General features: G+C 43.5%; 1 protein-coding gene across 2 annotated transcripts in view; it reads left to right on the forward strand.

The window, feature by feature from the left end:
• The first annotated feature begins 224 nt into the window (after positions 1-224).
• Positions 225-14,734, forward strand: part of MXD1 (MAX dimerization protein 1) — a 43,753-nt gene continuing 29,243 nt past the window's right edge. Inside the window, exons 1-2 of one of the 2 annotated variants that reach the window (XM_040345865.1) lie at positions 225-514; positions 14,084-14,180. In XM_040345865.1, the coding sequence (XP_040201799.1) occupies positions 442-514; positions 14,084-14,180 (170 nt within the window). In that variant the 5' untranslated portion in view covers positions 225-441. The remainder of the gene's footprint in view (positions 515-14,083; positions 14,181-14,734) is intronic. The other variant, XM_040345863.1, reaches the window with a different exon arrangement.

Genomic DNA, 14,734 nt, shown 5'->3' on the forward strand with positions numbered 1-14,734 from the left:
ATGTGCCCTGGGCGTGTCCCTGTCAAACCCAAGGCCCAATCCCTGCCGGCCCTTGTTGACAGCAGGTCCCGCCTTCTTTCGCGACAGTCTTATGGGTCTGCCCCATTTGGAGGCTGAGCCAATGAGGCCTCGCGGGCGGGCTTGGTGCTGCTGCAGCGCAACCAATGGGTGGTCGCCACTGTGCCAGTGGGCGTGTCGGCGCAGGCGAGAAAGGGGCGTAGCTTGCAGGAACCGATAAACAACAATCCCAGCGCTTCACCTCCTCCGGTAGAGTCCGGTCAGTGAGACAGCGGGGCACGGAGAAGTCACGGAGAGCCAAGCTCGCCACACACACGCAACAACCTCCCACCCCCCTTCCGCCAGTATTCTGCCTCATTACCTCTGCCGGTACACCGTGCCCTGCCACCACCACTCCTCTCTCCTTCTCCTTGGTGCTGGAAAATGGCGGCCTCGGTCTGTGTCAACATCCAGATGCTGCTGGAGGCGGCGGAGTATCTGGAGCGGAGGGAGAGAGGTGAGAAGGGGATCCGGGGCTTGTGTGTCACTGCTGGGGGAGGGGAGGAAGAAGGGGGACTATAGGGATCAGAATGGAGAGCACTGACTGCTGGGACTTGTAGTACTTCCCTGGATGGAGGCCTCAGTGTGATCCTTATTATCAGCTCCAGCACACCTCACCCCCAATGTATACATTATATATAAACAACACACCCCAGGATGTCTGGGCTCTATACACCAATAAACACTTGTGTGTAGACACATCAATATTCCACATACACATACAAAGTTCTAGTAATACACAAAATATACCCATGTTTTGTGTATTTATTATTATAATTTTGTTTTTACACACACGCATGTGTGTTATTATAAACACTAATAATATCCCCATGATGTGTATGTAAAAAATTCTATATCTGCACCGGATTGGAGTATTCCTAGATATCTGCACTATATAAACACCTAATCGCACGCAATGAGCCCCCTTTGTGTATAAAGCATACATACATACATAAATAGCGCAATAAGGAGCTGCCTACAGATCTGTCTGTACATAGCGAATGGTACAGGATTTGTGAATGGAGCCTCGTGTAGTACACATCATATGTGTGAATACATGCATGGTGAATACATCATGTGTAGGTGCTGCTGGGTTATAAATAAAGCTGTGTATTGTGTGTCAAGCGTATGTGGTCACGTTTTGGAGGTATGTATTATATGGTCGTGTGTTATTGTCTGTATTGGAGCTATGTACGTGTTTCGGAGGCATGTGTACGTTATTGTCTCGGAGGTACGTGTTCTGTCGTCTTGTGTCGGAGCTACGTGTGATCTGTCGCCATGTCTCGTAGATGCGTGTTCTGTCGCCATGTCTCGTAGATGCGTGTTCTGTCGCCATGTCTCGTAGATGCGTGTTCTGTCGCCATGTCTCGTAGATGCGTGTTCTGTCGCCATGTCTCGTAGATGCGTGTTCTGTCGCCATGTCTCGTAGATACGTGATCTGTCGTAAATGTGTGATCTGTCGTCATGTGTCGGAGATGCCTGTTCTGTCGCCATGTCTCGTAGATACGTGATCTGTCGCCATGTCTCGTAGATATGTGATCTGTCGTAGATGTGTAATCTGTCGTCATGTGTCAGAGATGTGTTTTCTGTCGCCATGTCTCGTAGATACGTGTTCCGTCGCCATATTTCGTAGATGCGTGTTCTGTCGCCATGTCTCGTAGATACATGATCTGTCGTAGATGTGTGATCTGTCGTCATGTGTCAGAGATGTGTGTTCTGTCGTCATGTCTCGTAGATGTGTGATTGTGTGTCGGAGATATGTGTTCTGTCGCCATGTCTCGTAGATGTGTTGGAGGTACGTGTTTTATCGTTGTGTGTCCTAGATGTGTGATATGTCATCGTGTCAGGGGTTTTGTGTTATGTTGTCATGTGTCAGAGATATGTGTTGTGTCGGAGGTATGTGTTAGCCTCATGTGTGATATGTCGTCATGTGTTGAAGGTACGTGGTCTGTTGTCATGTGTCGTAGATGTGTGATATGTCATCGTGTGTTGGAGGTACGTGTTTTTATCGTCATGTGTCTTAGATGAGTGATATGTCGTCATGTGTTGAAGGTACGCGTTCTGTCGCTATGTGCTGTAGATGTGTAATATGTCATCATGTGTTGGAGGTACGTGTTTTATCGTCATGTGTCTTAGATGTGTGATATGTCGTCATGTGTCGGGGGTTTTGCGTTATGTGTCAGAGGTACGTGGTATATCCTCATGTGTCCTATATGTGTGGGGTCAGAGGTACATGTTGTTATGTCGTCATGTGTCGGAGGTGTGTGCATTACCTGGGTGTGCTTTGAGCCTTGCCCCTGACAATGACAGTATGGATGGAAATCTGTCTGAGTGCATGCAGCTAAGGTTGATGTGACCATGCTTGTCTGATGTGCATGTGGACAAGAAGCTTTATTTCCAGGTCTTGTTAATAAATGCAGTGTATATGAGGTGTGAGCGTACATGTGATGAGTGATCGTATGTACACAGCTCTATAATCACATCTAAGTGTAGTATTATTATTATTATTATTCCAGCTCATCCCATCCACAGGCCTCCTGTGATTCATGTGAGATTCCAGTGTCCCTTGTCACATCGCCTGCATGTCACCGCTCACCATCACCATGTTTTCTGACTTTTTAGGTCTGTCTGAGATTTCAGCAGAACTGTCCTCTAAATTGCCGAAAAATAAACCTGTGTCCAGCCAGGGCTAATGAGAGCCCACATGTCTTCATGGGTGAAAGGCAATGCAGAAGGCTGGTGTGATAGGAAAGCAGGAATTACTGAGCAGCATCTCAATAATAGTTATTAATTATCCTGAAAATATATTTTTCTCTTGGATTGGAAGCCTATTATTATTATGCTAATATATTGAAACATTCACGTCATGCAGCAATGTGGTGCATGAAAATGGAGCCTGCCTTTCTGCATGGGCTCTCCGAGTGTTCCCACCATGGAGGAATAGACACTCCGGCTAAAAATAGACATCATTTGCATTTCCAAAAAATGCAGGGGCCAAATATTGTGTGACCTCCTAGGAGATGGCAGAGGTCTGCAGTGTTAGGATGCACTGGCTGTATACACAGATAGACAATTATTGTATGTGTGTTACTTGCGGTCAACAGAGCAGATTCCAGTGGGGGAGGGGGAAGTACTGTCAGGAGGAAAAAAAATGTGTTTTGGTTTTGTGTATGTAGAAATTTATTGCTGCGTTTTTACTGCAGTTGTTGTGTTTTTTTTTTTACTTTTTGTTTCATTTTCAGATTTCCTTTTTTATGCTTTTTTAGCTTTTACTTTAAATACAGAAACATTATATTTTTATGAATGTAGTTAGAGGTATGCATTAAATGTCTGCAATGTTGGACTGAAATCCTTTTACCATCGAACATCTTCTCCTAATATTTAGTGTAGTTCTAGTAAATGCATGTGCCTTCCCTGAAATGTCTTCCGATCTAGTACTGGTGTGTAATGCTCATGGGAGGTCAGTGTCCATTTTTACTGTATGAATATAGTTTATTTTTCCGTTGGGCTTGATCTGCAGAAAAATATTTCCTTTTTTATTCATTTGCAATAGTGTTTGGCTAAATGAGTGCGGCAGGTAATGTACCTATATGGTAGTGTAGGGATTAGTGTTGAGGCCTTGCAGCACTGGAGTTTGGTTTTATTCCAGTTAGGTGTGGAATAGGTTTGCCATGTTTATGGGGGTCCTTCTAGATCAGCTATTCTCAACCAGGGTTCCTTCAGAGGTTTCTAGGGGTTCTATTAACAATTTCTGCCTCTCAGATAAGTGACTTAAATTGTTTCAGCTATCGGCAACCGAGGCATTCTGGTAGCTGAATGTAATGGGGACCTTGTTCCTTCTGGCCATCAATGTAATTGGGGTCCCCTCTTCCCCCTGGCCGCCAATGTCGGAGGGTCCCCTCTTCCCCCTGGCGGCCAATGTCGGAGGGTCCCCTCTTCCCCCTGGCGGCCAATGTCGGAGGGTCCCCTCTTCCCCCTGGCGGCCAATGTCGGAGGGTCCCCTCTTCCCCCTGGCGGCTAATGTCGGAGGGTCCCCTCTTCCCCCTGGCGGCCAATGTCGGAGGGTCCCCTTTTTCCCCACTGACCGGCAGTGTAACCATTCTTGTTACTGAAAATAATTGTGTCATAGAAGAGCTCTGGGTGTCAGATTGGCTAGTTCCTTATTATTCTTCTATATAAAAGCTAATGTACCTTGAGCTATAGATCTAATAATTGTTAGGAATGTTCCTTAAGGTGGTTGTAAAGACAGAAGGTTTTTTATCCTAATGTATTAAGATAAAAAGCCTTCTGTGTGCAGCACCCCCAATACTTACCTGAGCCCTTCTCTATCCAACAATGTTGCATGAGAGACTCAGCAGCCCGGGACTCGCTTTCTCATTGGCTGAGACTGCAGTGAAGCACCATTGGCTCCTGCTGCTGTCCAATCGGTCATGTAGGTCAATAAGGAGAGAGAGGGGCCTAGCCTGGGGCTCTGTGTCTGAATGGACACATGGAGCCTCAGCTCAGGTGTCCCCATAGCAAGCTGCTTGCTGTGGGGGCACTTGTCAGGAAGGAGGGGCCAGGAGATCCAAAGAGGGACCTGAGTAGAGGAGGATCCGGGCTGCTCTGTGCAAAACCAACTGCATAGGGCTGGTAAGTATAACATGTTTGTTATTTTTAGGAAAAAGAGAAAAAATTAGACTTAACTATACAACTGCTTTAAAGTAATTGTAATTTTTTTAACTTTTACCTACAGGTAAGCCTATAATAAGGCTTACCTGTAGGTAAAAAAAATATCTCCTAAACCTTTATAGTCCCCTTGCAATGAGCCGCTGAATGCAGCAGTGCATGCGCACAGGAGATTTTCGGCTTATGGCCCGGCTACCTCCGGACGTTGCCAGAAAGAAGTCTCCCGCTCCCATGCATGGAAATGATGACATCGCGGCTTCAGCCACTCAGAACGCTGAAGCTGCAATACCCGGAAGACACGCGGGGCAAGATGTCATCTCCCTCAGCTTGGACCAGGTAAGTTACTGATGCCTCGTTCTAAGGTAAGTATTTCATAAAAGTTTACTACCCCTTTAAAGTGTAAGTTCACTTTTACAGAATCCTGTGTAAATTCACCTTACAGATTTTTCTCTAAAGGGGAATTTACCGTTTAAGACCTAAAGATTATTTTAAGGGTTTCTTTTGAGAGAGGCTTGTTCTATATGGTTTTTGTTTCTTGTTTTGTTTTTGTTTTTTTTTGTTTTTGTTTGTTTTTTTGTTTGTTTTTTCTTTTTTGTTTGTTTGTTTTTTCTTGTTTGTTTGTTTTTCGTTTTTTCAACGATCAGTCCCACTGGCCTGGCTTCACATGTAGTTTTTTTATATGTTTCTACAACTGATCATGAAATATAGAACAATTGAAGTCTGTTGGCTTCATTCTGCAGTCAATCATGGCAGATCCTCGATCAGGCAATGAAGCAACTTAAGTTACCACTACAGGTGTAGGTACATGTACGTGATCTGGCACAGGAGAGGCACCAGCCCACTGTATATCTGCATAGGCCGACTGGAAGCTGTTTAACTGCATCTGTACTTGTAATCAATAGATAGTGGTCAGGTGTGTTTACAGATAATGAATGCCCAATTTTATGCCCAGAATGAGAGAATACCTAGAACCTGTATGTCTGTGTGGATTACAGGTGGCATTGGCTCCTTTTGTAGGGGGAACAATGGAGTATAGGCCAAAAATAAATCAGCCTGGACCTATTGCCATTAGGAGTTTCTCTGTCGAGGTCATTGGAAGTCCATAGACTACTTGATTAGAGAAAAGTGAACTTATCTGCTGTCTACTGGTTGGTCAGCAATATGTACAGACTGTGGCGTAATGGGCTGGGGTTTGTACATATGGGCACTTCAACACTAAAGCACAAATGGCACAACCTCAGTCGTGTTTGTAATTTTCACTTTAACCAGCCGGTCTGATCGCCTCTAAGCCCAGGGAACGTCTAAGATTTGTTAGTACCAGTTGTGCCAGAATATTGGATTGCAAGCTTCAATAAAAAAAAATGTAAAGTTCAAAATTCTGTGTTATAAAGGTATAGATTTGTCCACCTATTTTACTTTTATCTGATCAGTCTTCGCTTTTTGTCAAGGGGTCAGAGGTCACCTGAAGGCTGACTTGTTCACTGCCCAACCTTTATGCTGCACATTTTAGATGATGGAAAATATGAGAGGTCAGACTCATTCCTGCCAGATCTTGAAATAAATCTAAAGGCCAGTTTTTGCAAGAGAAGATCACTTGTTCCAGGGCTCGACAAATCCCAGGCGCCAGGTTGCCATGGTGAGGGACTAGAAATTGCATCCTGGCGCCTGGGCATTTGTTGGCCCTTTTATTGTTGGCACCAGGTACAGCGATGCACATTTCCTATCACCCAAAGGCCAGGACATGTAGTTCAGGTATCCAGCTAGGTAGTGTGTGTGTGTATATATATATATATATATATATATATATATATATATATATATATATATATATATATATATATATATATATATAATTTTTTTTTTTTTTTTTTTTTTTTTTAACATTTAGCCCTGCTCTGGCCTAAGCAGCAGGGTGTAATTTTCAGATGGAAGCATTTAGGCGGCTAAATGCTTCCATACACCCTGCCCGTCCACCGCTATGTGACCCGGGCATTGCTATCCCATTTGCGGCCCAGGATCAGCATAGCAGGTGCCACCAGGTAGAGGGGAGGGAGGAGAGCAGACACATGTCCGGACTTATTCCCTTCTTGTTGCTGACCCATCACTTTCAGGTCCCCATTGACGGTTTCCCTGGCGGTCAAGGCTGGGAAAGAATGTAATGCAATGTGATGTTCATTGTATTGCATTCAGAGAAGCACAGGGGAGACATCCAGTCTTTTAGACCCTGGATGTCTCATTAAAGAGAACCTGTCACCCAATACATTTTCACATAAGGGCATGAAACAGCCTGTGACAGCCTTGTTTGTTTTTTAAATCAATATTTGTATGACTATTTAAAACAGATTATTCTTTATTACTCTGTAGTCCAAAGGCTTTTTTTTATTATTTTGAACTTGTAGGCAGCAGGGGAATAGAAGCTCCTCCTGCTTATGTTTTCCTGTAGACAGGTTGGAAAGAGCTGGATCATGTGACAGCTGTATATCCATTAGGCCCCTTTCACACTGGGGCGGGAGCAGCGTCGGCGGTAAAGCACCAATTTCGCAGCGCGATTTGCGGCGCTAGCAGGGCAGTTTTACCCCCCCGCTAGTGGCCGAGAAAGGGTTAAAACCGCCCGCAATGCGCCTCTGCAGAGGCGCATTGCCAACGGTATAGCCACGCTGCCCCATTGATTTCAATGGGCGGGAGCGGTATATTCACTGCTCCAAAGATGCGGCTAGCAGGACTTTTTTTTTTTTTCCCAGTCCTGCTAGCGCACCGCTCCAGTGTGAAAGCCCTCTGAGCTTTCACACTGGAGAAACAGCAGCAGCTGTTTAGGGTCGGTTTGTATTTTTTAGCGCAATAGCGGCTGCAAACCGCTCCAGTGTGAAAGGGGTATTAGGCAAAGGGTACTTGGGGGGGGTTGTGTGTGTGTGTGTGTGTGTGTGTGTGTGTGTGTGTCTTTTTTTATTTTTTTTTATTTATTAAAATAATTAGTGTCTTCATCCACATACAGAAATAGAAGGGACATTGTAAATTTAACAGTGTGGCCCGGATTCTCGTACGAGTTACGCCGGCGTATCTCCAGATACGCTGTCGTAACTCTGTGTCCGAGCCGTCGTATCTATGTGCCTGATTCTTAGAATCAGTTACGCATAGATTTGTATTAGATCCGACCGGCGTAAGTCTCTTACGCCATTGTATCTTAACTGCATATTTACGCTGGCCGCTAGGGGCGTGTACGCTGATTTACGTAAAATATGAAAAACCTGAAATATGTAAATCAGCTAGATACGCGAATTAACGAACGTACGCCCAGCCGACGCAGTACAGATACGCCGTTTATGTTAGGCTTTTCCTGGTGTAAAGTTACCCCTGCTATATGAGGCGTAGATGCAGCGTACCAATGTTAAGTATGGACGTCGTTCCCGCGTCGAAATTTTGAAAATTTTACGTTGTTTGCGTAAGTCGTTCGCGAATAGGGCTGGGCGTCATTTACGTTCACGTCGAAAGCATTGGCTTCTTGCGGGTTAATTTGGAGCATGCGCACTGGGATACTTTCACGGACAGCGCATGCGCCGTTCGTAAAACGCGTAATTTACGTGGGGTCACATAAAATTTACATAACAGACGCCCACATCTACCACATTTGAATTAGGCGGGCTTACACCGGCCTATTTACGCTACGCCGCCGCAACTTTCGTTTGAGAATACGGCACTTGCCTGTAAAAGTTGCGGAGGCGTAACGTAAATAGGATACGTTACGCCCGCACAAAGATACACCATTCTACGTGAATCCGGGCCTGTGTGTTTAGAATCACTTTACCCTAATCTGTAGGTGTATTTACTCAAATTTTTCAATCCCATAATACACTTGTCTGCTCAATTACAAAAGCAGCCCTGTGCGTGTTTAGATGCACCGAATACAAAAAAGTAGTCCTATCATAAACAAAGCTACGTTCCTGTGCATCTATCGTAAACAAAGACGAAACAGACCTGGACCGTAGATTCAGGAGTTCAGACATTTGCACAGCGACATTTAAGCAAAGTAAACTTCCTTTCCTGACTTTTATCTATAGGTATGCCTATAATAAGTCTTTCCTATAGGTAGTGTAAATATTTCCTAAACAGGCACCGTTTAGAAGACCTTTACATTACATACAGCCAGTGACATCACTGAAACGTGCGCTCTGAAGGAACGACTCGACTACCCTTGCCGTTTCTTCTGAGCCCCGTGCTGTAAACGACGGCTCTTATGCACACGAGTGACGTCATCCTGGCTCCGACCAATCTCAGAGCCCGCAAACCCATTAGCAAGACAGGTGAAGATGGAAGTGACTGCAGCGCTGACATTGCGGCGCTGGAACAGCTTAGTTCTAAGGTAAGTTTCAAATAATGTGCTGGTATGCGATGCATACTAGCACGTTATGACTTTACCTTGCAGTAGAGCTGCACGATTAATCTCTCTGCTCAGGTGTCCAAAAAAAGTTTACTAACGGCGCCGAGATAAAAGAGAAACCATGCGTTGGTCGGATCGTTTAGGTCAATGGGATGAACTTCCGTCTACAAATGAGGTCAGTTTAACACAGGAGGCTCAACTGGTGGCCCTCCAGCTGTTGCAAAACTACAAGTCCCATCATGCCCGCCTGGGGGAGTCATGCTTGTAACTGTCAGCCTAGCAATGCCTCATGGGATTTGTAGTTTTGCAACAGCTGGAGGGCCGCCAGTTTGAGACTCCTGGTTTAACCACTTAAAGTGGATGTAAACTTGATTCGTTAAATTTGGGCTGGGCACATATATCTTCAGTGTTTTCTTATCTCTCTTCAAAGCACTATGTCCCATAGCTGTTTCCTGTTCTGTTCCAGGAAGAGAAAATCCCCTAACAGGACCTGAACTGTCTAAACCGTAAATAAAACTGAAGATAGCAGATGTAAAATGTATGTAGAGAGATTTGTTTCATCGGTGTATCATCTGAGGCTGTTCACTTCACTGGGTACACTTTAAAGACTAAACCTTTTTTGACACTTGTTACTTACAAGTTAATCAGTATTTTATTGCTAGAAAATTACTTGGAACCCCCAAACATTGTGTGTATTATAATTATTTTTTAGCAGAGAACCTAGAGCAGTGACGGCAAACCTTCGTACCCAGCTGTTTTGGAACTATGTTTCCCACGATGCTCAGCTACGCTGTAGAGTGCATGAGCATTATGGGAAATGTAGTTCCAAAACCTCTGGGGTGTCAAGGTTCACCATCTCTGCCCTAGAGAATAAAATGGCGGTCATTGCAATATTTTATGTCCCACTGTATTTGCGCAGCGGTCTTTCATATGCAATTTTTGGATGGAAAAATTCGGGCTGTTACTGATTAAAATTTTCGTGTTCAATTTAATCATTTTTTATAATCGACTAATTTCGATTAATTATAAGGCACATACAGATTCAACTACTTTTAGCTGATCTGCTTGCATTGCAACTCTGCATTAGTCAGTGGTAAATGTGGTATACACTATATACCAGTGATGGCGAACCTTTTTGAGCCCGAGTGCCCAAACCGCGACACAAGAGCAATTTATTTTGTGCAAAGTGCCAACACAGAATTAAACCTGCCAGCGTCTCTGTACAGAGGATGGGACTGATCTAAATGAGCCCTAAGGGACTAGAAATGTACGATTCTGCCAGATTCGCTCAGACTGCAGGGATCAGGAATGCATTGTGCTCAGAATGCATTGTGCAACATACACTGACCATTACACTCACTTACCTGACCATTACACTCACTTACCTGACCATTACACTCACTTACCTGACCATTACACTCACTTACCTGACCATTACACTCACCTACCTGACCATTACACTCACCTACCTGACCATTACACTCACTTACCTGACCATTACACTCACTTACCTGACCATTACACTCACCTACCTGACCATTACACTCACTTATCTGACCATTACACTCACCTACCTGACCATTACACTCACCTACCTGACCATTACACTCACCTACCTGACCATTACACTCACCTACCTGACCATTACACTCACCTACCTGACCATTACACTCACCTACCTGACCATTACACTCACTTACCTGACCATTACACTCACCTACCTGACCATTACACTCACCTACCTGACCATTACACTCACTTATCTGACCATTACACTCACTTACCTGACCATTACACTCACTTACCTGACCATTACACTCACTTACCTGACCATTACACTCACCTACCTGACCATTACACTCACCTACCTGACCATTACACTCACCTACCTGACCATTACACTCACTTACCTGACCATTACACTCACCTACCTGACCATTACACTCACCTACCTGACCATTACACTCACCTACCTGACCATTACACTCACCTACCTGACCATTACACTCACTTACCTGACCATTACACTCACCTACCTGACCATTACACTCACCTACTTGACACATGCAATGACACCAATAATGAGGCACAATGACACCAATAATGAGGCACAATGTTACCTAAGGACACCAATAATGAGGCACAATGACACCAATGATGACAACAATGATGGGGCACAAGGTTTCCTAATGAAACCAATAATGAGGCACAATGACACCAATGATGACAAAAAATGGGGCACAATGTTTCCCAATGACACCAATAATGAGGCACAATGTTCCCTAAGGACACCAATAATGAGGCACAATGATGACAACAATGATGGGGCACAAGGTTTCCTAATGAAACCAACAATGAGGCTGCATAACACCAATGATGGGGCACAATATTTCCCAATGACACCAATGAGGCTGTTCTTTTTGCACAATTGATTGTTTGAGCTAGCACCTGATATCTGAGAGTGGGGCAGGCTTAGGACTAACAAGATAACCACATTAACTCCTGTCTCCCAGTGTCTGACCTTGCTCCAGCAGCTCATTCCCGCCGAAAGGCTCCTCTGATTCCAGCCGCGTGTGCTCCCAGTCACATCACCGCTGATTTGTTTGATGGTGGATGCGGTGTGGATGAGACAGCTTCTTTGATTGGATCAGCGTGCGTGCACACGCACGCACGAACGTCACCCAGGGAGTTTCTTCTTTGTCACTCCCACACGGACATGTCATCAATAGCAGTAGAGAACTGTGGGAGTTGTAGTTTGCGGTGCGGTGGGGACGAATTGATTTTAGTGTGTGTTTATCAATTTTTCATGGCGTGTGGCGTGCCCACCGAAACGGCTTGCCGTGCCGGGAGCGGCACGCGTGCCACGCGTTCGCCATCACTGCTATATACAATCACCCGACACTAGTTAGGCTAGGTTCACATCACAATTTTTACATCCGATAATCGGACCGTTAAATCGGATGGAATCGTATATGACAAAATCGTATGTAATCGGATCAGTCATCTGATTACATACGATTTAGATTGACCACAATATAACAAAAATCGGACATGATTTTAATACGAAAATCGGACACGATTTTAATACGATTTCAAATCAGGACCAAAAATCGTGGTCAAACACGATTTTTGATGCGATTTTTAAATCGTATCAAATCTGATGCGGATCAAATCGGATGCACTTGGGGACCTACATTAATGAATGGAAGTGAATGGATACGTTTTGCCATACAGATTTGTACGATTTCAAACCTAAAATCGTGAGAACAAGTAGGATGATAAAATCGTGGTGTGAATGCACCCTTAGTTTCCACAATCCATGACTTAACTTCACAGTTCACACAAATACATTTTAAATTCAAATTGAAGCACTGACGTAAGTATTTTTTTCTTATTAAACTTTAAGAAACACGTAGAAAGTTAGTTTAATTTTAAAACTTATCTAGTATATTGACTGTCAGTCACTTTATAGTAGGCAAGTAGGCATCACTTTAGCCAGTCACGCAGACATACCAGAGAGTTTACATTTTCTGGAAGCAGACATGATCACATTTTATTGGCAATATACCCTGAAGAACTGAACAGTCTTTCGCACGGAACAGATGTTGCCGATACACAAAGAATTGTCTGCACAAAACTGCTTAGGACAGGAAAACTATGGTTATTTTTGCCCCCTTCCCCTGATGGAGCCTGATGCATCCTCCTGCTCCACAGATGCAAAGGTACCTCAATCCAATGGGTGCAGTTTGCTCGCATCCAGCAGGGTAAGGCTGCATTCACACCTGAGCGACAAAACGCCCAACGCCGGACGCTTCTGCCGCTAGAGGGGAGAATTCCCATTGCTGTCTATGGAGATGGTTCACATCTCATAGACGCCGAACGCCTGTCACCTGAAAAAAAGTCCCGGACCCTTTTTTTCAGGCGACATTGGCTTTTGCCCATTGACAGCAATGGGAAGAGTTTAAAAAAAAAAAAAATTAAAGTTTCACACTCGCGGCAAAATACGCCGTGTACGCCGAACGCGGCTGTCGCTCAGGTGTGAATGCAGGCTTAGTCTCACTGTCCAGGCTGTCCGGTGACGTCAAGAATTTTGATCGATCAAAAAAATTAAAGATTAATCAAGGAATTAATCTTTTTTTTTTTTTTTTTTTTTTTTTTTTTCCCCAGCCCTAGAAAAAATACACTTCAATGAATGAAAAAAAAACTAGACAGTACAGTTTGTACAATTTTTTTTTTTTTTTTTTGTATAATGTGAAAGATGATATTATGCCAAGAATCATGAGAGAATCGTAATCTTTTTATTCTATGCAAAAAAAAAAAAATCATGATTCCCATTTTATCCAGAATCGTACAGCTCTAGAGACCTTGCAGGGAAAAAAGGCGAGCGGTATACAATCGCTTTTAATAAAAATGACCATTTGCTCATTGTCTTGTATTTGATAAGATAGGATAATTTTATATATATATATATATATATATATATATATATATATATATATATATATATATATATATAAATAAATTACAGTGCCATCATCCACATACAGAAATAGAAGGGACAATGTGAATGTAAACTGTGTGTTTGTGTGTGTTGGGTATCACTTTAAGAAGTGTTACTATACAAGTAATCCTATTATGTTTATTATACTACTAAAATCTGTTGGGTTATTAAACCTATTTGGCTCCTAATCTATTTCTTGTCATTCAAGTCCTACATGAATGTGTAGGTCTGAATGGTGTTCTTACTATACCCTCCCCATGTTCCTTCCTTTTTTTAAACGTGTGCAATTGCTTTAAGAATATCGTGATTTTTTTTTTTGAGCATTTTGAATGTTGTATGTTTCCTCTTGGTGGAAGGATCCTGATCTACCTTGTCCTGCATCTGTTTTTCTCCCGTAGTCGTTCCCTCATGCTAGTGTTGCTGTAGAGAAGACAGTTGATGTAGAATCCCACTAATTGTTATATCTCTTCTGCTGTGCACAGAAGCCGAGCATGGTTATGCTTCCATGTTGCCTTACAATAGCAAAGAGAGGGATAGCTTGAAGAGGAAAAGCAAATCGAAAAAAAGCAGCAGTAGCAGGTAAGCCGATGTCGGTTGTGTGTGTTTTTTTTTTTTTTTACTGTGAAATTGTGCAATATGCCTCAGTCAGTACGGGGTTTTTCTCAGTGCTCACATGCAATCCACATGTGACATTTGGCAGGCTGCTCCTCACCCCCATGGATTTGTGCCTTCGCTGAGAAACCTCTGGTGGCTTTTGCTCTTGTTTTCCTGTGAAAAATACATCTGAGCTGCTGAAGTGGTGAGAATGAAGGACAGATCGGCACAACGTGAATCAAGCAGCAAAAAATAACACATTAGGGTGATGTGAGACTGGCACAACCATTGTGATCTATACAGAAATAGTATTAGTAATGCAAGATGTTCCTCTCTACACATGTGTATAATATATCTACTTTCCTGTAAATACAGTGAATAGATTTTGGTCTCATGTCTTTAAACCATCTGATCACATGCAGATCCTTTGTTTGGCATTGACATCTGCTACTGGACAAGCAGGGCTATCGCTATAACCATGGTTCCAGGTTTTTCAGTGGAAATGACGCACAATGGACTATATGTTGAAAATTGTCCAT

Source organism: Rana temporaria, chromosome 3, assembly GCF_905171775.1.
Source record: "Rana temporaria chromosome 3, aRanTem1.1, whole genome shotgun sequence".
Lineage (NCBI taxonomy): Eukaryota > Metazoa > Chordata > Amphibia > Anura > Ranidae > Rana > Rana temporaria.